Genomic DNA, 25,929 nt, shown 5'->3' on the forward strand with positions numbered 1-25,929 from the left:
TTTTAAAATGGGTCAGCCATCCTGGAGAATCACAAGGCCGTACAAGAAGTTGGGAGGGTCAGAAAATTGACAGAACTTAGGGTGGTACACTCTGAAGAGGAAGGGGGCATTGCAAGGTCTTTGGGAGCTGGAAAAATCCCCACAAAATGTCGATCCTCACCACATTTGGATTCTGGCTCAGTCAGGCTCATTTGGGACTGCTCTTTTCCAGAATGCTAAGATAACCAATGTGTGCTCCATCAAAACACTAACTTCCATAATTTGTTGAAAAAGAAAACATAGAAGGCAGAGGCAGGTGGGTCATTATGAGCTTGAGGCCAGTCTGCTCTATATGATGTTGAGCCAGTGAAACCTTGCCTCAAACATGAGAGAAAGACAGAAAAGGATGAAAAGAAGGAAGGAGAAGGGGAAAAGAAGGGGGAAGGAGGAGGAGGAGGAAGATAAAGAAGCCATTTGTTTAATTATAGGGTGTGAACTAGTGGCACTTTTCTTGCTATGCCTGCCACCCAGCCAGGTTTCCATGACTTCTAGCCTTGCCGGCTACTTCTGACTTCATAGCTTGATTTCAGCGGTCAGTGAGACATCTCCATTGGGTTCTCACTCACTTTGGGTTTTTTGAAATTCTTACTTTTTATTTAATCAGCTGTTCTAAGATACTAATGTTAAGCCCTCCTGATTGACTGAAGTTACTGGGATTACATAGAAATTTAACTGGAAAAAACAAGAAAGAAAGAAACGAGAAGTCTTTTTGAACAAGGAGACAATTTCTCTTCTAGCAAAGAAAAAAAAAAGAGTGAGGCGGGAGTGGGGTGGTGGTGGGACAGTTTGGGGGGAGAGCACCCACAAACTTGAATTTAGCCAGAATCGTTGAGCTGTGTGTTTATTCACTGAATTTTAAAGTCTGGGGTCCTGGCAGAAATTGGAGATCCGTAGTCCAAGCAGAACCGGTGAGCTACTCAAAGCCCTATTTCTGGGGAAAAGCACCACCCCAATTCCTAACTCAAGATTCATACTTTGGTCCATGATCTTGAAAGGAAACAGATAAAACGCATGTTTTGGGCACTGTGAGAGAATGGCACCTTACCATGAAAGTGTGCTTCCCCCCACACAGACTCTTCTCCCTAGGAATAAAAGGTCTTCGCTCTTAATTTTACATTCGTGATGATTTTATTTCTTCTTTCCGTTGTTTCGAGCTGGGAGCTAAACATTGGCCGGGGCCCCAGGCTCCTGCTGGAAAGGAGCCCTCGCAGGCACAGAAGGCTGGCAGAGGAAACCCCGAAGGCTGGCGGGAGGCACCCGCTACGCTTTTGTTTCCTAGAACCTGAAGGATTCTCTTTAAGTCTCCTGGACCAGGCCAAAGACCCCCTCAATCCTAGGCCCTAGCTGCAGGGATCCTTGAGAGGACCACCGGACACTCCTAGGTTCCCAGGTCACATGGGTGGGGACCACCCACATAGTGGAGCCGCCGCGCGCGCCCCGCCCTCGTAAGCTGTTCCAGGCGGAGGAAGTCCCACACACTAAGTGCTTGCTGAGTCCTCCCTAAGGCAGACTGGGCGTCAGTACCCAGTTCCTCCAGTTAAAGATGGAGGATGGGTTAACCCCTTAGTGCCCCTCCACTCTGATGTGGAGTGCTCTCTCCTAGCTCCCTGCCCCATCCTAAATGAATTTCAACCCACTTAAATTGGAGAAAAAGCAAGCAAACAAACAAAAAACTAAGGTTGGGATTTGGAATAAAGTATCAGCATTCCCGTAGATGTGTACCTGAAATCTTTCTACCTAATTTAGACCCGAGGATTCGACCCTAATGTAGATGGGTCATGTGAGGGAACTGGAGACATTGTGCAGCTCATAGTTTGGTCCCTTCTACTTCTAGTTGCCCGAATGGAAAATTGATGTAGGACAGCTTAGCCCATGTCAACAAACTTTTATTGCCATTTCTGCCAGATTCCTGATTCTTACACTGTAGAAACACTGAGTTCTGGTGCAGGGGATTTGGGTGGGAGGTGTTGCCACTCCTCTGCCAAATTAAAGAAAACCCCACTTGCTGGGGCGGGAAGGCCAGACAGAGAGGAATTCAAGGACATGTATGGCTTAGTCCGGCTTCTGCCGAATGCAGAATATAGGGACCATGGTTCCAAACATTTTACAAAGTGGGTGGGGATGAATTTGGCTGCTGTTGTACCCCTTGCCCTTGCTGCCATGTTTCCATGGAAATGAGGGAGGGGCAGGATATAGCTCACTCTGACTACCTGGGAATGCAGCAAGGCAAGCATTTGGTAAACACACCCCCTTCCACTCATGTCCCCCATATACCCAGCTGCCCCCATCCAACCCCTAGGCTCACTCCGCTTTGCGGGCTTCACTCCCTTCCTCTCTGGACCTGGAATTATGCCAACTGGACTCCAGGCAGGGCTGCTAGTGTCTGTTCTGCACAGCCAGGTCTCCCTGGCAGCAGACTCTGTCCACCTAGCTCAGCAGCAGCCCTAACAGAGCTGTCTGTTGTGCCTCAGCGAAAAGTAGGCAGCTAGTAACGCCACAGCTTTCTGTACCTCTGCAGTTTCCACACCTCTGCCCAAAGAAACCAAAAACACAAACTCAAATGTTTGAGGTTACGAACAGGACAACGTAATTCTGGAACAACGCTGAGGCTAGGATGGGAAGGTGAGGCACATCCTTCTGAGACCTGAGCCATCTTGTGTCCTGTCTTCTGGAGCTTGCTTCTTTCTGCTGGACCCTCACTGCTGGGGGCTGGAATCCAAATCTGCACTGGGTGCTCCCAGCACCCTCCACTGTTGGTCTATGAGGATGCTTTGTCATCACGGTAAGGAGGTACAGGAAGGACTCTCAGTACCACGGGTCAGCTCGGTGCTGCTGGTTGTAGAGCTGGAGCTTGATCTGATCTTTTATTTGATTCACAAGGACCTGGGACAGCAGGATTCCCACCAGCTGCAAAGGGCAAAAAGAAATCAGGCAGGAATCCACTATCCTCTTTCCCAGGTTTAGTCCTTCCTATGCAGCAAGCACCACCTTCCTTCTCTGGTCCCTCTGCTACCTCGGTACCCAACTGATCCCTGGATGCCTCCACAAATGACAATCTTTGCAGAGTGTGAGATCTACCAGTTGGACAGGGTAAGTTACCTGGGGGATGGCCAGGCCTAGTGCCACACCGCCAAGTAGGAACAGGTTACTGTGTATCCAGTTCACCAACTTGTCAATACAGCCGTTAGTGTAGATGACTTTACTAGCTTCCAAGTAGTCCAGATCCTGCATACCTTGGCCACACATCGTGTTGATCACTGCCTGAGGAAAAAGTTGAGAAGCCGAATGGTACTCCCACACCAAGAAACACTGGCTGACAGACTTGCCAACTTTCCCAACCCCCTGAGTTGTTAAGAGAATGTCTGTGAAGAATACTGGAATAAAAATGGCTAAATACAGAACTCCTTTCCTTTGAGTTTTCTTGGTCCAACCCTCCCCTTTATCTCTGCCCCATGTGGGCTCAGAGTGAAAGGCTAATGTGACCATCACAGTGGGGTGAAGACAAACCCTGCACAGCCACCTGGTTAAGCTCAGGAACCATAACAGCTCAGGAGTGTCACTGTAACAGCTTTTCTGACCAGGAAGTAACTTGGAGCTTACTCAGGAAGAAATGGCATGTGGTATTTGCTCACCTGGTTGGGGGTAGGCAAGCAACAGGAATAAGGCACCGAGCAGCGTTCACGGCTAGGGTTGTCCTCCGAGCAGTTGAAGTACATATTCTGAGACCAGTCTCTGTAGGAAATCCCTCCGCAGCAGCTGAACTGCAATACAGCCCACCAGAAAAGTTAGGAATCACTGATGTCTGCACTGAGGTGGCCAGGGGCCTCACCAAGCCTCCATTTGTAGGTTCAAGGTAAGCACATCCAGGAGCCCAAGTGCTTTCACTAAAGAAATTCTCCTAAGTCCTCATTTATCTGTTATAGTTTACTTAGTGCCTGATTCTTCACGCACGCGCGCGCGCGCGCGCGCACACACACACACACACACACACACAGAGTGCAAAAAAGAGAAAATTGTACATATTATTCAAGTTTAACCTCTTGAGCGAAGGTTCTAGATTCATAACCCTATAACCCTATACAACAGTCTGGAAAAGTAAATATTCAAGATTACTGGCTTGGACCAGGGGTGTTCAGTGACAGAACATATGCTTATAATGTTTGACCCCTCGATTCACTCCAGCACTACTAAGAAAAAAAAATTTTTTTAAATCCAAATCCAAAACCTTGACATAAGAAAAAAAGAAGAAAATCTTCAATATCAGGAATCCACAATTACTCCATGAAAGCAAAATGGATCCCAAAGATGAGGGCTGCTATGCCAGAGGAACAGAAACACAGCATCTGGATGTGGTGTCAGAGACACCTGGATTCAAAATGTCACTGATTTACAACAGCAAAGCCTAGCCAACCAAAAGTAGGAGTGACCGAAATATCCTCTGGAGGACAGTCACACGAAGAGCATTATTTAGCCTTAAAAAAGGAAGTTCTGACACATGCTACATACAACATGGATGAAACCTGATGACATGCCATTCGAAAGGAATCAGTTACAAAGGACACAAGTATAATCCCATTCACATGCTGTTATAGTCACAGGAAGTTGAGTGGGGGTGGCCTCCACCAGAGGGCAGTGGAGAGTGTTTAACCAGCACAGTTCAACAGGGAAAGATAAAAAGGTTTTGTTTTTTATATGTGTGTGTGTGTGTGTGTGTGTGTGTGTGTGTGTGTGTGTGTGTGTATAAGAGAGAGAGAGAGAGAGAGAAAGAGCGAGCACATGCCATAGTGTATATGCAAAAGTCAGATGACAACTTTGGGAGTTAGGAGTTAGTTCTCCCCTTTCACAGCAGACCCCTGGAATCAAGCTCAGGTTCTCTGTCGGGGGTTTTATAAAAAGCATGTCCACCCACTGAGCTGCTTCACTGTCTGGGAGAATTTTTGTTTTGTTTTGTTTTTGTGTTGTCTTGTTGTTGAAATGGGATTCCTGTAACCAGCTGCCTGAAACTCCCTGTGAAGCCAAGTCTGCCTTTGAACTCCAATTCCATTTTTTTAAACAGAAGGGACAGTGTGCACTGCCATACAGGCAAAGATGAAAACATTCTGCTAATAGATGGTGTTTATGGCTGCATACAGTATGATTTTCCCCTTCTATGCTGGTTTGAACCTAGGGCCTCACACATCCGCGAGGCAGGTACTTACCACTGAGCTAAAACCCCAGTGTCTCCTTAGTTACTCAGGCTGTCCTAAGACTGACTGGATAACCCAGGTAGGCCTTGAACTCTGTCTTAGCCTCTCAACTAGGGAGGATTATACGTTGTGCCAACACATCCGCTTAATGTAAATCTCTTTAATACGTAAAATGGTAAATTCTGGATATAGCTCAGTGTTGTAGAATGTTTGTCCATGGTGTTCACAGCTCTGGGTTCTACTCCTGGTTTTACACAAACAAGCAAAACACAACAAAATGGCTTTTGGTTTTGTTTTTTGTTTGTTTGAGACAGGGTTTCACTGTCCTAGAACTCACTCTACAGAGCAGGCTAACCTAGAAGTCAGAGATCCACATGCCTCTGTGCCTCCCGAGGGTTGGGATTAAAAGTATATGCCACCAACACCTGGCACAAAATAGTATTTTTTGATTACATATATTTGGTCACAATTTTTAATGTGATATAAAATATGATTGTTCCTCATTCCCCTATAAGTAATTCCTTACAATGTTTTCTTTAAAATTATTCCAGAATCTTTTTGTAAGTAAGACTAATAGTCTTTCCTCTTTTCTTCTTTACATAAGCATATGTATTATTACATATAATGTACAATATAGATGTATATTATATATACATTTGTATACATATACATCTGTATATATACATATACAGATGTACACATTTACACACATACATTTATATATATTACACACACACATATGTATATAATGCTATATGTAGCATTCTATGCCCTTAACAGTACCTGTCCCCCCCAAGCCCTTCCTAGAACACATTACTTATCAGACAAAAGAAGTCCATGGCCTAGAAAGTGAGGTGTTTCTTGCAATAACATTTTTTTTACTTTTTTTTTAAGATTTATTTATTTTATATATGTGAATACACTGTTGCTGTCTTCAGACACACCAGGAGAGGTCACTGGATCCCGTAACAGATGGTTATAAGCACCATGGTACTGGGAATTGAACTCAGGACCTCTGGAAAAGCAGTCGGTGTCTTAACCGCTGAGCCATCTCTCCAGTCCCCTTGCAATACCATTTCTACCCCTAGCCCCAGGGCACTGGGTGGTCACACCACATTTGACTGGTACCTTCTTCTGGCCAAAGTCAATGAGGTTCTGCAGATCCAGATCATCTCGGTAATGCACAATAGCATTGTTGATGATCTCACTCACTTTCCCTCGAGCCTGCCAGATACAATCAGGACACAGGATTAATGCACAATTTATTAATCCCCTCAGAAATAATAGCAAACACAGATCAGCATTTGTGGTGGTTTGAATGAAAATGTCCATCATCTCAGATGTTTGAGTACTTAGTCTCTAGTTGGTGGCACTGGGTGGAGAGGTGTAGGTAGTGTGGCTTTGTTGAAAGAAGTATGTCACTAGGTGTGGGCTTTGAAGTTTAAAAGCTACACACCATTCCCAGGGCACTCTCTGTTTCCTGCTTGTGGTTCAGGTTGTGAGTCCTCAGCTCCCTACGTCTGCCACCATACCTGTTGCGGCTGCCATGTCTCCCCACTACGACAGACTTACCCCTCTGGATCGGTAAGCCCAAAGAAACTGAAACTCTTCTCTCAGTTGCCTTGCTTGTGGTGCTTTTAACAGCAGTGGGAGAGTCTCCAAAACTATTGTTTCATCTTTTGCTCTCCTTTCCAGATGTCACTATGGTTTACCGTCACAGCACACTTTGTTTGTAGGCTCAGAGGCCCAGGGTAGCCTGCCCTTCTCTCTCTCTCTCTCTCTCTCTCTCTCTCTCTCTCTCTCTCTCTCTCTCTCTCTCTCTCTCTTTTTGGTTTTTCGAGACAGGGTTTCTCTGTGTAGTCCTGGCTGTCCTGGAACTTACTCAGTAGACCAGGCTGGCCTCGAACTCAGAAATCCGCCTGCCTCTGCCTCCCAAGTGCTGGGATTAAAGGCGTGCGCCACCACTGCCCGGCTTGCCCTTCCTTCTCTTATGCCAGAGGATCAGCACAGGTTTAGTGTTCCCCCATCCACTCTGGGTGCATGCTAATAGCCACTAAAGCTAGTGCAGCCAAATGGCCCTAAGTCCCTATGCACAGTCCTGACCCCAGTCTTTCTATCACACCTATGACTGCCACCTGCTTCTACTCTAGCCTCCCCTTTCATACAATGGGTAATCCTATCACATCTCGTGGATCGTTAGCTCACTAGAGAGCCTCCTCTGTCACAAATTTATTTTGTACTTTACCATTCAAAGGCCTAAACATTAATGAGAAGCCCTGTCAGCTCTGGTGAGTGAGAGCACACTAAGCCTCCAATCTCTGTTCATGCAGGATGGAGAGGGAGAGCCTGGCCGCTAGAGAGCTAACACTCATGCCCTTCCTTCACATCAGAAGGGGAAAGCATAAGAGTCCCGTGTTGATAAAAGGTATTAGTGACTGCCTCCCAAGAGCTTGGGGGGCGGGGGAGATGGTCGGTTGGTTCAGGCCCATCGCTCTGGCCTTGGGTACCAGTAGGCCAGAGCAACAGTGCTCCTGACATCACAGCTTCTCAGAACTGACTTTTAGAATAGGGCAGTGTTATCTACCTCTCTCTACCCTCCTCTATCTGCCTCTGCGTACCCAGAGCACTTGTTGACTGGTGCAGTGAAGAAAGGAATTTTGTTTTGTTTTAGCAGAAAGGGGCTCACTAAGTGGAGACACTGCCCTCTAGTGGACACCAGAAAATTGCTCTTTAGACTCATCTCTATTATAAAGTCAGACCTTGTCAGCTACAGCAGCTCTTAGCCTAATAATTCTGTAACATGGTCCCTCTCTGCTCCACTGCTTTTTCCTATGGCTTTTTGTTTGTTTGTTCATTGAGACAGGGTTTCTCTATATAACCCCAGCTGTCCTAGAACGCACTATGTAGATCAGGCTGGCCTGGAACTCAGAACCTGCCTCCAGAGCACAGGGATCAAAGGTGTGCACCACTATACCTGGCTTCTGCTCCTATGACTTTATTTCATAATCTTGTACTTTATTCCTGGTCTTTATTTGTAATTGAGAATGAAATTCTAGTTTGTTTTTCTTCCCCCTTTTGGGGGGTGGTAGTGGGAGTATTGTTGTTTTGTTTCTAAGGTAGGATCTCATTAGATAGTTCAGGTTGGCCTAGAATGCACTATGTAGACCAGGCTGTCCCAGAACTCAAAGATCCACCTACCTTTGCTTCCTTAATGCTAGGAATAGGGACGCACCAATACACCTTGCTACATTTTTCTTCCTTTCTTTTAAATAGACAGATTTCTCACTACGTAGCCCCAGCTACACTGGAACCTCCAATGTAGGCAATGCTGGACTTAAACTCATGGAAATCCCTCTGCCTCTGGCTTCCCAGTGCAGGGATTAGAGGAAATGCTGGTTCTTAATTAGGACTGTTTCCTCAGGCAGCCCACCTCCAGATGTGGAAGCACAGTTCCCTCTGCTTTCCACATCTAATTCAATAAACAGTGTTTGAGTAAGAGTCTCTTCGTCTGTGGTTTTGATCACTGAGTTCTACTTAGTGTTCACCATTTAAGTATGTAGGTTATTTTAATGTTTCTCATGTTTACAGATTCCCCTCCCCACATGGCATCAGGTTGTCAAAGGAAAACACCTTACAGTCATGAAATTCTCCTTAACAGATTAATGTTAAAGGCCATTTATCCATCCCCAAGAGGAACCTTTCAAAGCTGATGCTTCCCAGGGGAAAGAGTGCTGTGGTTAATTAATCAGTAGGAACTTCCCCTTCCTCCCTCTGGAACCAAGAGGCCTCTAGGCTCCCAGTGTTACCTTGTCTGAGAAGACGAAGCCCAGGATGCCAGCAGCCAGCTGCAGCAGGAACACGATGGTGAGGCAGAGGGAGAACTGTGGCACACAGGCAAGACAAGAAACACCATCACAGCTCTGGGAAGCAGCCCTTCCCAGGGCCAACGAGAGGCAACTGGACTCTTCTCCACACCCCCAACATGACAAAGATTTCTGCCTCTAGGACAATGCCATGGAGGTGGCCACCCTGCTAGGTCACCCAGAGAACTCTGCAGGGAGGAGCAGGCAGCACAGGCATAGAGGGTAGGATGGGACAGAGGGGACAGAATGGACCTCTAGAGGGGACAGAATGGACCTCTGTAGGGTGGTAGAGGGGAGCAGGGAGCACAGGAAGAAGAGCAAGCAAGGCTTTTCTGCGAGCCTGACACTCACTGTCTGCAGAAGGCAGATGTTCTCTCGGAGGGATCCAATACAGCCGCAGAAGGTGAGAAGGAACATGAGGACACCCACCACGATCAGCAGGATAGCAGGGTCCACCGCCAGACAAGCCAAGGCTGCTTCTGGGAGAGAGGCTGACCCTCAGCTGGAGCCTAGTGCCCACTCAGGGGGCTCCCAGGAATGAATGAGGGGTGTACCCAATCTGTTCTTCCTGTATTGGGGGGAACCTCCTTGTCTGATGAAGATTATGGGAAAGACCTCCTCACAGGGGAGAAGTGTGCTGGAGGAGTCCTGGCATGTAATTGGAGGAACTAGGGGAAGCCTTTATTCCAGGCTCATGAGTAGAGCAGCCAGCTGCTTTTGCTCCAGAGATGACTTAGAGTGGCACTGGGTTCACTAGCTGGGCAGATTCTTACTCTGCAGAGGAATTAGGGTTGAGTTACTTCAGGACGAGCTAGGGGGACAGAGTCCTTGACTGTTCTCTGACCTAGCTTCTCTCCAGGACTTAATTCAGACAGATCTTGGGAGAGGGTGGAAGCTCAGGAAAACCCAAGTGAACTGCCAGTCTGAAGTGGCCCAGTAAGACTGTGTTCAGAGCTGCTCCTCTGACCCCAGCCCAGGGCCAGAGCTGGAGCAAGCAGAGTTGCAGCAAGAGTGTGGAGAGGCAGAAGGGGGACCTATAACCCACCTGCGTGCTTCATCAGCCTGGCATAGACACCCACGGCCACCATGACCATGGAAATTACCTGTGGGAACAGGAAAGGAGTCAGGAGAAAATGAGAGAGCTCTGGACATAATGAAAAAACTTTTAGGAGGACAGGGGAGGCCAGCTTTCCTGGGGTACAGGTACAGCTATCCCCAACCCAGCACCGCTAAGGGTGCTTTATCTCCATGAGAAATTCCCCAGCACTGTCTCCCAATCATCTCGTGAGATAGTGTCTCCATTTCACAGATGGAGAAATCAAGACAGTACAAGTTTAATATAGAACGGAATAGTGATTAAAACACAGGCTTCCAGACAGGTCTGGAGGTATACCTAAGGGCTACAACACAAGGCCTTGGATTCAATCACAAGCACCAAAACTTACACACAGACACAATTATAACAAACCGTGGACTTCTGAGAGATTCAAGCACTGAACTCCATTTGGGACAACCTTCTGAGTCTCCACTGATTTATGCATATAAAAACAGAATTAAGGACAAAGGACAGGTGTGATGGCTTATGGCAGTTAATTTCAGCATTTAGGAGGCTGAGATGGGAAAGCAAGATTTGAGGCCAGCCTGTGCTACATACAGTTCATGAGACTGGCTCAAAGAAAAAAAAAAAATTTAACTCTCATCTGTGTCTGTACATGTGTCTGTGTGGGTGCACACTGAAGCCAGAAGAGGCACAGAAGATTCTTGGATCTCATATCAGAGATAAAGGTGTTTATGAAATGTTTTGTGTGGGAGTTGGAATCTAAACTCCAGGCAGGTCCTGAGTTACAGCAGTAAACATTCTTAACCACTGAGCCATTTCTCCAGCCAAAACTATTTAAAATATAATTGTATCTTTATTTTTCTTTTTTCTCTTTCGCCCCCCCCCCCCCCATTTCTTTCTTTTGGTCTTTGAGACAGGGTTTCTATGTGTAGCCCTGGGTGTGCTGGAGACCAGGCTGGCCTTATACTCAGAGATCTGCCTGCCTCTGTCACCCAAGTGTTGGGATTAAAGGTGTGAGCCATCATTGCCTGGCTAAACTTATATTTCTTATGTCTTAAAAAATGTTTTAGGGACCGGAAAAGAGTTTCAGCAGTTGAGAGCACTTGCTTTTGCAGACAACCTGGATTAAGGTCTTAGCACCTACATGCCAGCTCACAACCACCTGTAGCTGGTTACCTCTGGAAGGAACCTCTGGCCTCTGAGGACACTTAGAAAAATGCAGGCAAAAGGCTCATATACAATCTTTTACATCTGTTTGTTTGTTTATGTGTGAGCTCCTGCCACAGCACACACATGAAGTAAGAGGACAGCTGCAGGAGTGACTTTCTCCTTCCACAATGTTTCCCAGGGCTCATCCAGGCTGTCAGCCTTGGCAACAAGCACCTTTACCCACTAAGCCATATTGTCAGTTCAGAAAAAAAAAAATTTGTCAGAGTTAAATAAAATAATGTTTGGAAAACACCTAAATTTCTGACATTGAATATTATATACTATCACTAACAGGACCACACAGAATTGTTCAGTTCTGAATTCTAACTCACCTACATCAAAAGGCAGGTCTTCCTGACAGATGCAGGCTTTAGCTCTCTAACTCCATCGGAAGCCAAGGATAAAAGAGTCCACCAATGTGAAAGGCAGGAGAGTGTGTGCTTACTGGCATTACCATAGAAAGGAATCTTTATAAATTCTGATTCCAATATAGAAGAATACGATTTAGGCCTTACAAATTTCATGGCTCCTCCCTGTGAGAGCAAGCCCAGGAGCTGGGGGGGAGGGGGAGGGAAGGGGGGGCCCCAGAGGGAGTGGGTCTTTGTGTCCTAGGCCTCCAAGAGTGTCTGGTAGCCCCAGCTCTCCTCTCAGCTTCCAGCCCAATTTCCAGGCTGGTGCTAAGCAGCAGCCCACTGTCGCCATGGCAATAGATTAGGCCAAGCTCTGGCAGAGAGGTCTTAGCAGCAGGGGTTGCCCAGCTCAGTAGGGAAGGGTATGGCAGCTAGATCCCACATTCTGCAAGACAAGAATCGGCTGGAAAGAGCCACCTGGGAGGTCTTCAGTGAGAAGGGAGCTGGCCCTACGACAGGTAATAGGGTCAAACTGGTCCTCTGTGAGAAAGACATTTTTCCATTTGGGAGTTATTTCTGAAAATTCTTTACTATTTAGCAGAGGACAAGTATGCAGCTAATGCCAAACCCGGGCTAAAATAAGTCGCTGGACTGCTTCTTTGTGAATCCACAGTGCTGTCTCCTGGCCCCTACTCAGGTCCAACATGCTCAGCCCTGTCTCCTCACCCCACTCCAGTCTGGCCCTTCCTCTGACTTGGGTCCAAATATTATCAGCCTTTATATTCTGCTTGGGATAAACAGGGCAGCTTAAAGGGCTGAATGTGAGGTTGGAAGTGCCCCACAGCTGACTTCCTATAGCATGGCCAGCCTTTGGAAGCATGCAGGAGGCAGGGAAGTTCTAGGTTTGGGACGGCAGTCACCTCCAGGTCTGGAAGAGCTCTTTAACAGCATGAGCTAATGTCTCTGTCCCTTAAAACTTACCACACCTGGGTCAGCAAGATGGCTAAGCAGGCAGAGTCGCTTGCTGTGCAAGTATGGCAACCTGAGTTCCATACCTGGAACCCACTCCACAAGTGTCCTCTGTCCTCCACACAGACTTTCCCTCATTACTACACATAACTGCAGTTGTGAATATCGTTTTACTATGGACTTAAAGTGAATATCTATTCTGTATTTCTGTCGCTCCTAGTCTCCTCATACGTTAAAATTTTCTAGATTGTATGACTTTGTACAGGGATCAAACCAACAGGTGTGGTTGTGCATGCCTGCAATCCCAGTGCTCTGGAGGGAGACATGGGAGAATCAGAAGCTCAAGCCCAGCCTTGGGTACATTGTAAGTTGGAAACCAGAATGGGCAATATGAGACCTTACTTCAACAAAAGAGACAGAGATGGGAGAAGAATGGGAGAGAGGGAGACAGGCTACACAACACAGGGCAGCTTATTTCTCTCCATGGGCATGTAACTACAACACTCGATCCGTTTGCTGGCGTAGGGAATGTCCCCCAGGACAATAATGTCCTAATTCTATGAACCTGTAAATATGTTATCTCACGTTGCCAAAGAGACTCTTTCTAAATGTGATTTAGGATTTAGGGTTTAGAGACCACCTCCTCACCCCCTGCTGCCACCGCACAGGACCTAATATGGTCACAAACAGACCTTATCAGAAGGAAGGAAGAGGGGCAGATTCAGAGAGAGAGGCAGAACAGCAGAAGCAAGGTTGGAGTGATGCAGTACCATGGACCAAGGAGCAGGAAAGGACATTCCCCTAGAAAACATAGGTAGGAACATGGAATTACAGACACTTTTGGGCTTTGGATCTCCAGAAATGTGAAAGATTAAATCTGTGTTGTTTTAAACATTCTGTGTGGGAGAAACTAATGTGCTATTCAAATCCACCCGCTGGCTGCTAGAGAAGGCGCTGTGAGGCCTACAATCTGTGTTTTATCCTGTGGAGAAAGCAAGAGCATCTATAGCTTAAAGCGCTGGCCCTCGACTTGGCTGCCATTAGAGTCACCTGGGCACCTGGAGGTGGAGGAGACACTTCAACTCTTAATGTCCAGACTGCCCTGCAAACCAAGGAGTTTAGAATCCCTGACCAGGAGACACAGGCAACTGCAGTTCGGAGAGTTCCTGGGATCCCATAGGGCAGCCAGCTTATGGAATTTTAAGCCTCAAGTGCAGCCAACCAGGAATGTGAAATAGAAAATAGGTTACATTAAAATCCAGATTGAGGCGTGAATATTATTACTTGTTAACCTGATCATTAAGGACGTCTCTCCCGGGCCCCCCCCAGACCTGCGCTTCACAGTTTTGTCCTTCACATCTCCATTCCTGCCCTCACTTCCCACCCTGGAGTCCTCACAGCCGCGGCCATGACAAGGTTAGTGCTGCAGACATTAGCAACATCAACCTTAAAGCTGCACAGCAATTATGAAATGAATTCAGACCCCCACCTCTTAAGCTGAAAGAGCAGAAGGACATCTGGCAGAGTGTGTACGGGTGCTGTGGCAGCATCTGAGCATGGCACACCCTTCCCTCACTCTGCTAATCTTCCTATGGTACCAATCTTCAGTACAAAATCCCAGAATGAGAATCCCACCAATGACTTGGTCACGAGGATAGAGAGAAAGTCACTTCTCTTCTAAGAATGGGTTTCCACATAATGGACAGAATGAAGCCTGGCTAGAAACTTTTAAAAGCTGGGTACCATTTTCAAAATAGCTGAGCTTAGCTTTTAGGAAAATTTATGTTCCTGAAAAGCTGTCAGTCAGATAATATAAAATAATTTGCATGCACCAGTCCCTTTATTCTTATATAAAGTGAGTTATCACCTTGGAATGAAAATGGCCATCCCCTGGGCTCTGGTGAGAAAGGGCTAGTTTAGGATCAGAGTAGAAATGTATTAAGATGAGCCTGGAACAGGTTGGGGCAGAAAGTAAAGCGCTGAGAAATAAACACCGGGGTAGGGGAACCGGGTCAGTGGGTAGGAGCATTTGCTGGGCAAGCATGGAGACCTGGGCTCAGATCGCCAGCTCCACATAAAAGCCGGGGATGGCTAAGCAAACCAGGAACCCCAGCACTGGGGAGCACACATCTGCAGAGACCACTGACCTGCCAGCCTAGCCAAAGCAGAGAGTTTCAGGTTCAATAAGAGACTCTATAGGAAGGAAATACTGCAGAGAAGAATACAGAGAAACACTCTGTGTCTTCCTTTGGCTTTGTGCTCATACACAGAGACATTTACCACACACAATCAGAATTCTCACACTGGAGAGACACAAGCACTAAGTAAATGAGCTATCAATGGCCAGAGCTAGAAAACTTGTACATCAGAATAAATAAAAACAGGGGCTGAAGACATGGTTCAATGACTGAGTGCATATTGTTCTTACGAAGGACCCAAGTCTGGTTCCCAGTAACCACACTGGGTGACTCACAACTGCCAGTAACTCCAGCTTCAGGGACCTGTGCCTCTGTCCTCCTTGGGCACTTGTCTTCACATACACACACCTACACACAGCCATATACACATGCACGTATAATTTAAAATAAAATTTAAAAACTTAACTGTATTAAATTATTAACCATAGTATAAAATAGTTATCTGTGCACCTGTGTTGATGCAAATAAATGACTTAATAAATAGAGACTATCTAATAAATATAGCCATCAAAGAGATAGAACAGAACTCATTACTCCTTATGTGTGTGCTGTGCAATCTTTCTTCCAAAGAGCACAGCACAGAAGAGGAAAAAGCAATTGCACATTGGGGAAACCAACCAACAGCACCTCAGCCTCTCGTTCAAGGTCAGTAGCAATTGGATGCTGGTAATGAATCACTGGAGGAACATGTTACTTTGCCACTGTAGTCTTCCTCCTCAAAACCCACAGGAACACCATGAGCAGACATCAGGTAGTTCTCATAAAGGGACCATCTACAAAATACTACAGTATCTCAACAACCCTCAAGGCCATCAAAAACAAGTCAGAAACTGTCATAACCAGGCAGGAGAGGAAGCAAACATGATACCTAAATGTAATGTGGGACAGAAAGGAGAAACTAAGGGGACCTGACTAAAGTTCAGAGCACAATGCTAATGCTGTTGACTGTAACGGATACAGCACACTGACCTATGGTGTTAGCACGGAAGAACTGTTCTTTTTAAGTACTAATTTAGAAGGGCTGGTGAAATGGGTCAGTGAGTAAAGGGGCTTGCTGACAAGCCATGACAAGACAGGAGTTCGATTCCTAGGACCCACATGGTAGAAGGAGAGAGCCAACTCTGGCAAGCTGTATTCTGATCTTCAAAAATGTATGTCACATGAATGCCCACACTTAACTTATACATATACACACAATAAATAAAAATAAATGTGAAAAAGTCTATTGAAATAAAAATCTACCCTTAAATTTTTTACTTTTATAAACTTAGGTCTTTGGGGTGGCATCTTTTATTGAAAAACTTTTTCATATAATGTATTTTGATATGTTTCCCCTCCCTCAATCCCTTCCAGATACCACCTGTCTCCCTACCCACCCATCTTTATTCTCTCTCTCTCTCTCTCTCTCTCTCTCTCTCTCTCTCTCTCTCTCTCTGTCTCTCTCTCTCTCCCTCCCTCCCTCCCTCCCTCCCTCTCGATTTCTCTTTCTCTCAAAAACAAAAACCCCAGAAAAACAAGAAACTCAAGGAAAAAAAAATCCCACAAAACCAAAAATCAAAACAAGCAAAGACCAATAAGCCAGAAGAATGCTAAAACAAAACAAAAGGTCTACAGAATACCATTGAGTTAGTCTCCTGTTAGCCAACAGCCCCTGAGCCTGTCCTGAAGTGTGGCTGACATACTCAGTGAGAGTCCACTGGAGGAAGGCGATGTTTCTTTCCTTTAACACTGGCTGTCACTGCAGCTAGCTTCCTGGCCCTCTTAGTGCTGGCTGCTGTCGGATTTGAACCAATGCAGATCTTATGCGTGCAGCCAGTTTCTGTGATTTCATGTGTGCATCAGTCCTGCTGGGTCTTAAAGACATGGGTTCCTTGGAGTCATCCATCACCTCTGGCTCTTATAATCTTTCTGCCTCCTCTTCCACAGGGTTCTGAGTCTTAAGGGGAGGGGTTTGATGAAAACATCCCAGTGTAAGACTCAATGCTCCACCGTCTCTCACTCTCTACATTGTTCAGTTATGTGTCTCTGCATTAATTCCAGTTGCTGTAAGAAGCTTCACTGATGTGGGCTGATTGAGGCACTGATCTGCACCCCAGGCCAGTGTGATCAATGGGGGCCCTAGTAAAAATGGAGACGGGCTAGAATGGAAGCTTGGGGTGATGTGTGTTTTAAATGATTTACTTATTTATGTAAATTGATTTTTTTTCTGCATGTATGGTCAAGTGAGAGTGTTGGATCTCCTGGAGCTAGAGCTACAGACAGTTTTAAGCTTGTTTGTGGGTGCTGGGAATTGAACTCAGGTTCTCTGGAAGAAACCACTAAGCCACTTTTCCAGCCTCTGGTGTGACACTTTTAAATGGGGTCTCATGTCAGTACTGGCCTCAAACTCACTATGTAGCTCAGGATGACCTTGAACTCCTGATGCTGTCTGCCCACACCCCTCACAACCCCAGCCTCCCTCTTTGCTACACATTTTTGACAGGAATATTACATAGGTACTGTTGCATTTTGAGAAGCACAAGACACTAATTCCTATCACAGAAAAACATAATTTTGCTACCATAATATTCTATTAGATATATGTCTCTGCATGTCTTAAAACAACACAAGCCATACTCCAAACAAACAGTTTCTGTGTTTCCATTACAGTGTCGTGACTGGGGCTTTTCTTTGCTCCCTTGCTAGTGCTGATTAGAGGGTGAACAGCTAAGGCACTGATACTGTCCAAAAAGAAAACAGGAAATGGGAAAAAAAAATCTCCATTATTTTGGCTTCTCTTGCAAATTAGAAAGGACACCCACAATTTGATATATGTACGGAATTAAGTCTTGTTCTATCCCCTATGGCACTAGTTCAGGACCCTAAGATGAGGCAGCGAACATAGGTTCCTGAGCTCAGTGTCAACAACTACAGGGAAATTGATCGCTGGTAGCTTGCCAAACCCCAAGGAGGCCCTGGGAGATATGAGTAGAGCCCTGTTCCTAGGGGACACACACACACACACACACACACACACTTCCTAGGGGGTACACACACAGCTTTTGTGAAGTAGAAAATATTAATCATTAATATAATTCAATATCATCTTTCCATGGCTAATGGTGAGACTGAGCAAGGGTTAAAGCTGGCCCTTGGAGTCACTCCCATCCACACACCATTCTCTTCTTTCCTAACAGGGGCTTCACCTAAGGGCCTCCCACCTAAGCCCACCCCAGCAGGGGGCTCCTAGGCGCTGTTTCCAAGGACAGTAGTAGTAACTTCCTCCTGTGAGTACTATGACTAAACTTCATTTACTTACTTACTCGGTTGTATATATGTGTGTCCACCCATGCACATGCATGCCACTGTGTAAACATGGAGATCAGAGGACAACTTCTGGGAGCTGTTTCATTCCTTCAATGCTCTGGGTCCCAGGAATTGAACTCAGGTCATCAGGCTTAGTGACAGACACCTTTACCTGCTGAGTTGTTTTGCCGACCCCAGACTATACTTATATGCTAACATCTCATCCCAACCATGAGGGCATTTATACCTCCACTTTACAGAGCTGAGGTTCACAGCACTCAAGTGCCTTTGCCTGGTTCACTCGGTTAGTGAGTTACTGAAATGGAATAGGAACCTAATTCTGTGCTCAAAGCCTCTGCACCACAGTCACCCCTGATCCCATGTCTTCCCCATGGGGCTATCATGGAGCAGGAAGAACAGCTGCCCTCAGCCCTCCTGGGGAGTGGCTGGCAATCTCCAAAGCAGGTGGAGCTGAGGGAGGGGAGAGAAAGCACAAGAACATAACATGGTACCAGCAAGGCCTAGTGGGGGATTCAGAGGGGTCTCTGATACTCAGAAAGGAGAGGTGGGGAATGAAGAAGCAGGGTCTACAGGCTGGAGTGACCTCCAAGAGAAAGCACCAGTCTTGCCTGGCTCCACATTTTATATAGTCCAGTCTGCAGACAGTTGGGGGCTGTTCCAGTGGCCCTCCATCAGAGTCTCTTTCTCTCTTCTGAAGATGGTAATAAAAGATTCAAATCCACCCCTGCACTGAGGAGTGCTTGCCTACAGGAGGCCCCAGACCCACTCCTTAGCACTTCCAAGGCCAAAACGGTGACTGTATCCTACAGGAAGAACTGGGTCTCTGCTTTGTTTCTCAGATATTCTATCCTGTTTATGAGTGGGCTGCAGGAAGTCACTGTCTCCTAGAGCAAAGCAAGGCCCCTCCTCTCTTTTTCTAGGACCCACACATGCTGGTCTTCTATGTCATCTCAGCGTTGCTGTTCCTGGAATTCTGAGGAGGCCACTGTGTGATATTGGCTCTTGGCTTGCTCCCTCTGAACTGGATGATGTCACCTTGATGAAATGGAGACGTTAACAGGGCCCTTTCCTCATCATGTCTGTGGCTGACCTTGTCTTCCTCAGACCATGGCTGCTTTTTCTCTTCAAAGGTAGTGCATGAGGAAGGGAAGGCCACAAGGGCTCTCCATAGTCTAACTGTTCAAATTCGATGGTTACTGGACATAAAGACCCATGTCTGGAATCCCCAAACTCAGACAGCTGTGGCAGGGGGATTGCTGTGAGCTCAAAGATAGCCTGAGCTACAAAGTGAGGTTCTCCCAACCCCAATCCAAACTCATAGTCCTACAAAGACCAGTCTAAATCATAGTCTGATAGTCTGTTACCAAGACCATGAGAAGAATTTTAGACTGTTTAAATTCTTTCAAAAGGTTGCTAAAATTTTAGCTTTCTACTTAGTATAAGACTTAGTACAGCAGTGTTGCTCGGGGAGATAAGAAAGCATTCGAGATGTGATGGCTCTTATCTCAACTTATGGTGGTTTGAAGTTTGTTCGTTAGTGACAAGGTCTTACTATGTGCCCAGGCTGGCCTGGAACTTGCCATGTAGAAGTGCAGACTTGACTGAGTGCACCGTGTAGTCTATTATGGCAGAAGAATCCTTCTGCTCCTTCAGCTCCCAGAATGATGGGATTACAGGGATTCACTAATCTGGCATTTCTATTGTTTTTTTGTTTTTTTTTAAACTATCTGGAGACAGGCATGGTGGCTCATGCTTATAACATCAGCATTCAGGAGGCCGAGGAAGGAGAACTCTGCAAGTTTAAAACCTGTCTCAAAAAAAAAAAAAAAAAAAAATCATAAAGAGGGGTTAGAGAGATGGCCCTGTGGGCAAAACTTGTAGTGCAAACATGAAGACCTGAGTTCAAATCCCCAGAGCCCCTGTGAAAGCTGGACTTAATAGCACATGTCTAGAATCCCAGTACTCCTTCCTATTGTGAGATGGGAGGCAGGAATAAGAAAACCCTAGATGCTCTGAGGCTAGCCACACTAGCACAGGAGCCACTGAATAACAGACCCTGTCTCAAACAAGGTAGAAGGTGAACACAGACACACACACACACACACACAGACACAGAGAGAGAGAGAGAGAGAGAGAGAGAGAGAGAGAGAGAGAGAGAGGCACGCAGGGGGAGAGGGAGAAGGGAGGGAAAAGATATATTCAGGACAACTAGGATTGCATAGAGAAATCCTGTCTCAAAAAAAGAAAGGAAGGAAGAAAGGAAAGGAAAAGAATAGAAAGAAGCTACACTCAGTGGTATGAATTTGTTGGAAATTTCAGCACTCAGGAGTTAGAAGTAAGAGAATCAGAAATTCAAGGCCAGACTTGGCTACATAATAAGCTTGAGTCCAGCTTGTCTCAAAACAAAACCAAGAATCTCTGTAGAATCTGTTTTTTTGTTTTTTGAGGTTTTTTTTTTTTTTTTGGTTTTTTGAGACAGGGTCTCTCTGTGTAGCCCTGGCTGTCCTGGAACTCACTCTGTAGACCAGACTGGCCTCGAACTCAGAAATCCGCCTGCCTCTGCCTCCCAAGTGCTGGGATTAAAGGCGTGCGCCACCACTGCCTGGCTTCTTGGTTTGTTTGTTTGTTTGGTTGGTTGGCTGTTTTGTTTTGTTTTTTTTTAAAACCAAGAATCTGATTGTTTCATTTACTTAAGCCTATGTAGCCTGTGGGTGCAGGAACGCAGAGAAGAAGAGGTGGGCCACCACAGCCTTCGGGAGAGTGTGATCAGGAGAGATGGAAGGACTTGATGTTTGGTCACTTCCCCCTGGCTTCTTTTCTGAGAAGTTACCGGAGAGGGCTACAGGTGTTCTGGGATGACTCTCAATGCCTGGAGGACTCCATAAATGGGTCAGGAGGTGGACTACCATGACTGCTGCTTCTTCATCCAAATTAGGACATTTATTCCTAAGGTGTTTTGAAATGAAGAGTCCAAAGTTAACAGATCTCCTATGGCTTCTCTAGGCCATGTAATGGCCATGCTGCCCCATAGTAAGATACAAAGTGGTATTTTGTAACAAAGTAGTATTAGGTCAATACTTTCAGTACAACTAAGATTCTATTGACTATGGTCTGAAGTGTAAAAAAGACTCCTCCAGGCTGGAGAGACGGCTTAGTGGTTAAGAGCACTGGATGCTCTTCCAGAGGTCCTGAGTTCAATTCACAGAAACCACATGGTGGCTCACAATCATCTGTAATAGGATCTGATGCCCTCCTCTGGTATGCACTAATAAATAAATTTCAAAAATGTTAAAAAAGAAGAAAGAAAGAAAGAAAGAAAGAAAGAAAGAAAGAAAGAAAGAAAGACTCCTCACCAATGGCTGAGACTGGCCTAGGGAAGACCTGGATGGGGTTCAAATGTTGGACAAACAACAGAATGTTGGGTCCAGACAAACAGGAAAGACAAATGTTGGGGGTGGCAATCACATGTGGCACTGGGGAACTATTTAAGAGGATGGCTGTCATTTTTTTTCTGACCTGGCTGGAGGGAGAGAGGTGTCAGGTAGAGGAGGACACAGTTGGGTACCTCACCACTAAGAGTGCTCAGGCAGGCAAGGCTATGCTACATTTTCACAAAATAAATCTATGAGGGAGGGAGGGAGAGAGAAAGGACACTGGGTCTCCACCCAAGAAACTTTGCTCTCTCAGGCAACAAACACATTCAGCATCCACTCCTGCCCCAGGTAGTAAGAATCCAGAATCAAATAAGGCAATCTCCAAGCTCAGGAGCCCGGGGTTTAGGTGGGGAGACAGACAAATAAGCATGTGACTGCAGTACAGCAAGCATCCCAACTGCTGCTCTGAGTGGATAAAGGACCAGCAAGAAAGAAGCTGGGTAGCACTGATAACACTCCCGCCAACAAGTGCCCTGGGCTAGGCTACTGTTTCCCATATCAGTGTGTTCACGCTGTACGAGGTGACCAACAGAGGGAGGGGGAAGGCAGTCACTTCTAGAGAGCTTAAATACAACTTCTTGATCTTGGAGCAGTTACTTTCAGACTATGGAAACTCAACAATCAGTCGCCCAGCAACCTGATTCTGGGGAAAAAATCAGAGCTTTCATGCCAAAGAGGAAATGAAATTTGAAACATAAACAGGAGGGATTGGTTCTGACTCCAAAGGAGGCACCAGCTTCTGAGTAAGGGCTCCTGCCACAGTAGATATGGCCCCTGACACCATCCCCAAGTGTGAGCCCAGAGAATGCTGGCTACCTTCCTAACATGTCTCAGGCACAGATACAAAGATCACCCCTACAGAGCTCCCCAGGAGCTGACCAGACATGCACTCTGCCTGCAAAGTGGTCCAACTGTCTTAGCCGTGGGTGCTTTCCAAGTGGAAAGGGGAATTTATTTGATTAGGACACTGGAAGCCTACAAGGGACATCACATGTTCACCAGTCCCTGGAGTGGATGGGAACAGAGACGAGCTCTGAGCTGGAGAAGTGGCCCTGTATTGATAGCTGCACGTGTGTGGAATAACTGGGGCTCTGGGCTTAGGAGAGGAGTGACACTCAGTACTGCCTGAACAGTACCATCTTTTCACCATCCATTAGGGCGGCCACCCTCCCAGGGACCAAGACACAGAGAGATTCATGCTTAGATCCTTTAGGTCTTAGAGAAAACAGTTCCCAAAGTGATTTATTCATCTATAAATAGTTCACAAAAATAGACAAATTCCTCCTTTAGAGGGAAAAGATTAAGGACAGAGAGACAGATATGTTGGCTTGGCGTCACACAGTAAGTAGGCGCCAGAAAGAAACTGGGCCTCTTGTCCTTCCACGAGCTATTTCTAGAGCCCCCAACTTTTTGAATCTGCAGTCGGTCCAAAATGGGGGTTCTGCTCTAATTTGGGGGTAGTACCAACATGTCTAGCTTCTGATTTCAAATGAAGCATTTTTTTTTATTTTATCTTATTTTAGTTTTTAGGCAGGACCATGTTTACCCAGGGAGAGGAAACATTTTGTCACCTGTGTGTGCAGATGGCCAAAATGCCTTCATGAAGCATTTTTATTTACAGCTTTAACATGTTTTTATCATTTTTTACACACATTATTTTATACATAATTTACATTCTTCACCTATGAGCCTGGCTCTCTTCCAGACTGTGACCTCCCAAAGTTATTGGTTTGATAAAAGAGGCATGTGGTGGAACCACATAATCCAAGAAAATAATCCTGAACACAAGAGTGACAGAGGCACCCAGCTGCCGACATTGAGGAGGGCGGGTAAGAGAAGCACCAAAGGAGCAAGGCCTTGGCTGAAAGCCCACGTGAGGACCCACTGAAGGTGGCTTCACTGGTGCCTGCCCCCTATGCTCAAGTTCCCCTCAGTACATTCCCTCAGCCCTGCAGGGTGGTGGTGAGGGGTTTTCTTGCTTTCAAACCGCCCAGGGTAGCAGAACGAAGGCCAAGAGAACTTGGGTTGACTGGCTACCCCAGCCACACTAGCAGTCATCTGGGTCACGGCCTTTCCCTTACACGCATGCCTGTTCAGTAGGAAATCACCAGCCCGAGCCCGCTAACCGGCTGCTGGACACAGGTGAAAATGCCGACCGCTGTTGCGATTTAACTTTCGCCTGTATAAAACTGTGGAAGTTTAACGAGATGCCTGCTGGATTTTCTTTTACCTTAGTTCCAAAACCGGGAATGTGACAGAAGCCCAAACTTCAATCTTCCCAAGAGTAGACGGCTGAGAGTGAGCGTCATCACCACCCTCTGGGTGGTCTCTCATTTGTCCCAGTAGGCTAGCACTTACGTACCCTGTGCCTGTGCTTCACACCAGGCCTTACCCCCGCCCCCCCCCCCCCCAAAAAAAAAAAAAACCTTTCCAGCAGCAGCCTTAGATGTCCAGGCTGCCGCTTCTCCCAGGAGGCAGTTCAGACCCACTATTTTTCCCTCTGGCAAATCTGAACTCTTGGTCTCGGGCTGAGGTAGGCAAGGATGATAGGCTCCGGGCTGCAGCTTTGGTGCAGTAGAAGCTGGCAAAAGAATGGAGAGATGGGGAAGGACTTCCCTACGTTATCAAATCCAGAGGGGCCCACGCGCTCTCTGGCTATGAAACAGGACTCAGCTAGCATTTTCTAATGGGCTTTCCCTCCCCCTGAATTCTCAGCCCTCTCCTGCCATCTCTCAATACACTGCATTAGATTTTTGCTGGGAGGAAGGGAAGGCCTGCGGACTTGAACATATTTACCCAGATCAGTCAAGTCAACAAGGATGGTAGAGTGGGGGACAGAAATCCATGTGTCTGGAGCTCTAGGTTAATATTGTTTACACCTTCCCCCCACAAACAGAAGATTCTGAAAGGATCCACAGCTTCCAGCCTAACAACAACAACAATCCTGTTTGAATTATCTGAAGACTGTCAGCTCCAAGTGGAGTAGCTGGTCTTGAAGAAGATAGGGCAAAGTTTAGGGCCAAGCTGGGATACACATCACATCGGACCTGGAGACCATTCTTAACCGTTTCCGCCCTGACAGGAGCAGCCACTGAAGGCCTGCAAAAGGGACAGATATAGCCCCTTGACACAAGCCTCTGAGGAATTGGAGGGAAGGAAGGCTTGGGGTTTCTCTTCCTTCTCTCTCCCTCCACCCCTGCCCCGCGCCTGTTTTGCTAGTCGGGCCTTCCAGCCCCCAGGCCTGAAAGTCCCTAACCATGAAATGTGCCCATGGGGCTGTCCAGCCAGCTCTTTCTTTCCCCAAACCCTTTTTATTTTATGGCCTGACACAGATCCTCATCCCTGCTAAAGGTTCATCCCTGGCAGCCAGGATGATGCCCACCTCTTAACGTCCCCTCTTGACACGGCGCCACTGTGGTGTTCCTCCCCAGGAGAAATGCCCTCAAGTGTCACCAGCTCAGAAAACTAGGAAGCACCACTCGGCACGCTCCAGGGCTCTGGGCAGCCCAGGCCGAGCCGCCCAGCTTCAGGCAGCCCCCTCGGCGCTCCTGGGATGCCCGTCAGTCCGGGTGCCCCCTGACCCCCCGATTCTCACCCAGAAGAGCATGTTGAAGAAGAAGAGCAGGTATTTCACCAGCGGGCTGACGAAGGAGAACTCCTCCCCGTAGGCAGCCGGTACGCCAGGTCTCCGCGCCATGGTCCGCCGCTGCCCCCGGGGGGCCTATCTCCCTGCGGCCGCCGGCCCACCTGCGCGTCCTGCAGCCCGGGGCGGGAGCCGCGGGGCCACGGGGACTCGAACGCCGGCCGGGGCAGCCGCGCCGCCCCGGGAGCCGCCCGAACCGTGCGTCGGGGGAGCCGCGAGGCCAGGGAACGGCGCCGCCGCTGAAGCCGCGGCGGGCAGCGTGAGCGGCGGAGACTCCACCGCGGCTGCAGACCAGCTTGGCCCGCCCGGCTCCCAGGAAACCAGGCCCGCCCCCCGGACGGCCATTGGCGAGACTGCCTGAGCCTGACTTCTCATTGGTCCGCGGCCCATGTCACTAAGCAGCCAGCCATCCCTCTCCTCCGAGAGGCGGGGGAGACACCTGTTCTGTGAGGGACAACTTGCTACAGGGGTCAGTGGTTCTGCCTCTCCCCGCCTCGACGGAAAGTCCGCGGGCTGCAGCTGCTTAAGGGAAAAGAATGAGGAAAAGGAATGCTCCCTGCATCCCACACCCACGTCCTCTGCCCAGTTACTGTGCACGCACGCAAACACGTACGTTAAAATCAACAAGTACGCACTTTGTGTGTTGAGCAATTCGCTAAACGCTGTGGGAAT

General features: G+C 47.2%; 1 protein-coding gene across 2 annotated transcripts; it reads right to left on the reverse strand.

Moving 5' to 3' along the window:
- Nucleotides 1–1,909: 1,909 nt before the first annotated feature.
- On the reverse strand, nucleotides 1,910–25,568 carry Tspan33 (tetraspanin 33). 2 transcript variants are annotated; one of them, XM_034519625.2, is made up of 8 exons: nucleotides 25,210–25,568; nucleotides 10,134–10,191; nucleotides 9,440–9,564; nucleotides 9,032–9,106; nucleotides 6,354–6,449; nucleotides 3,672–3,800; nucleotides 3,139–3,300; nucleotides 1,910–2,946 (listed from the first exon to the last, which is right to left on the reverse strand). In XM_034519625.2, the coding sequence occupies exons 1-8, from the start codon at nucleotides 25,309–25,311 to the stop codon at nucleotides 2,845–2,847; spliced, it is 849 nt and encodes a 282-aa protein (XP_034375516.1). In that variant the 5' UTR covers nucleotides 25,312–25,568; the 3' UTR covers nucleotides 1,910–2,844. The 2 variants fall into 2 exon arrangements, with proteins under 2 accessions (XP_034375516.1, XP_034375515.1); XM_034519624.2 differs by having other exon boundaries at nucleotides 9,440–9,567.
- Between the last annotated feature and the right edge of the window lie 361 nt (nucleotides 25,569–25,929).

The sequence above is a fragment of the Arvicanthis niloticus genome, chromosome 15, assembly GCF_011762505.2.
Source record: "Arvicanthis niloticus isolate mArvNil1 chromosome 15, mArvNil1.pat.X, whole genome shotgun sequence".
In the NCBI taxonomy this organism is placed as follows: domain Eukaryota; kingdom Metazoa; phylum Chordata; class Mammalia; order Rodentia; family Muridae; genus Arvicanthis; species Arvicanthis niloticus.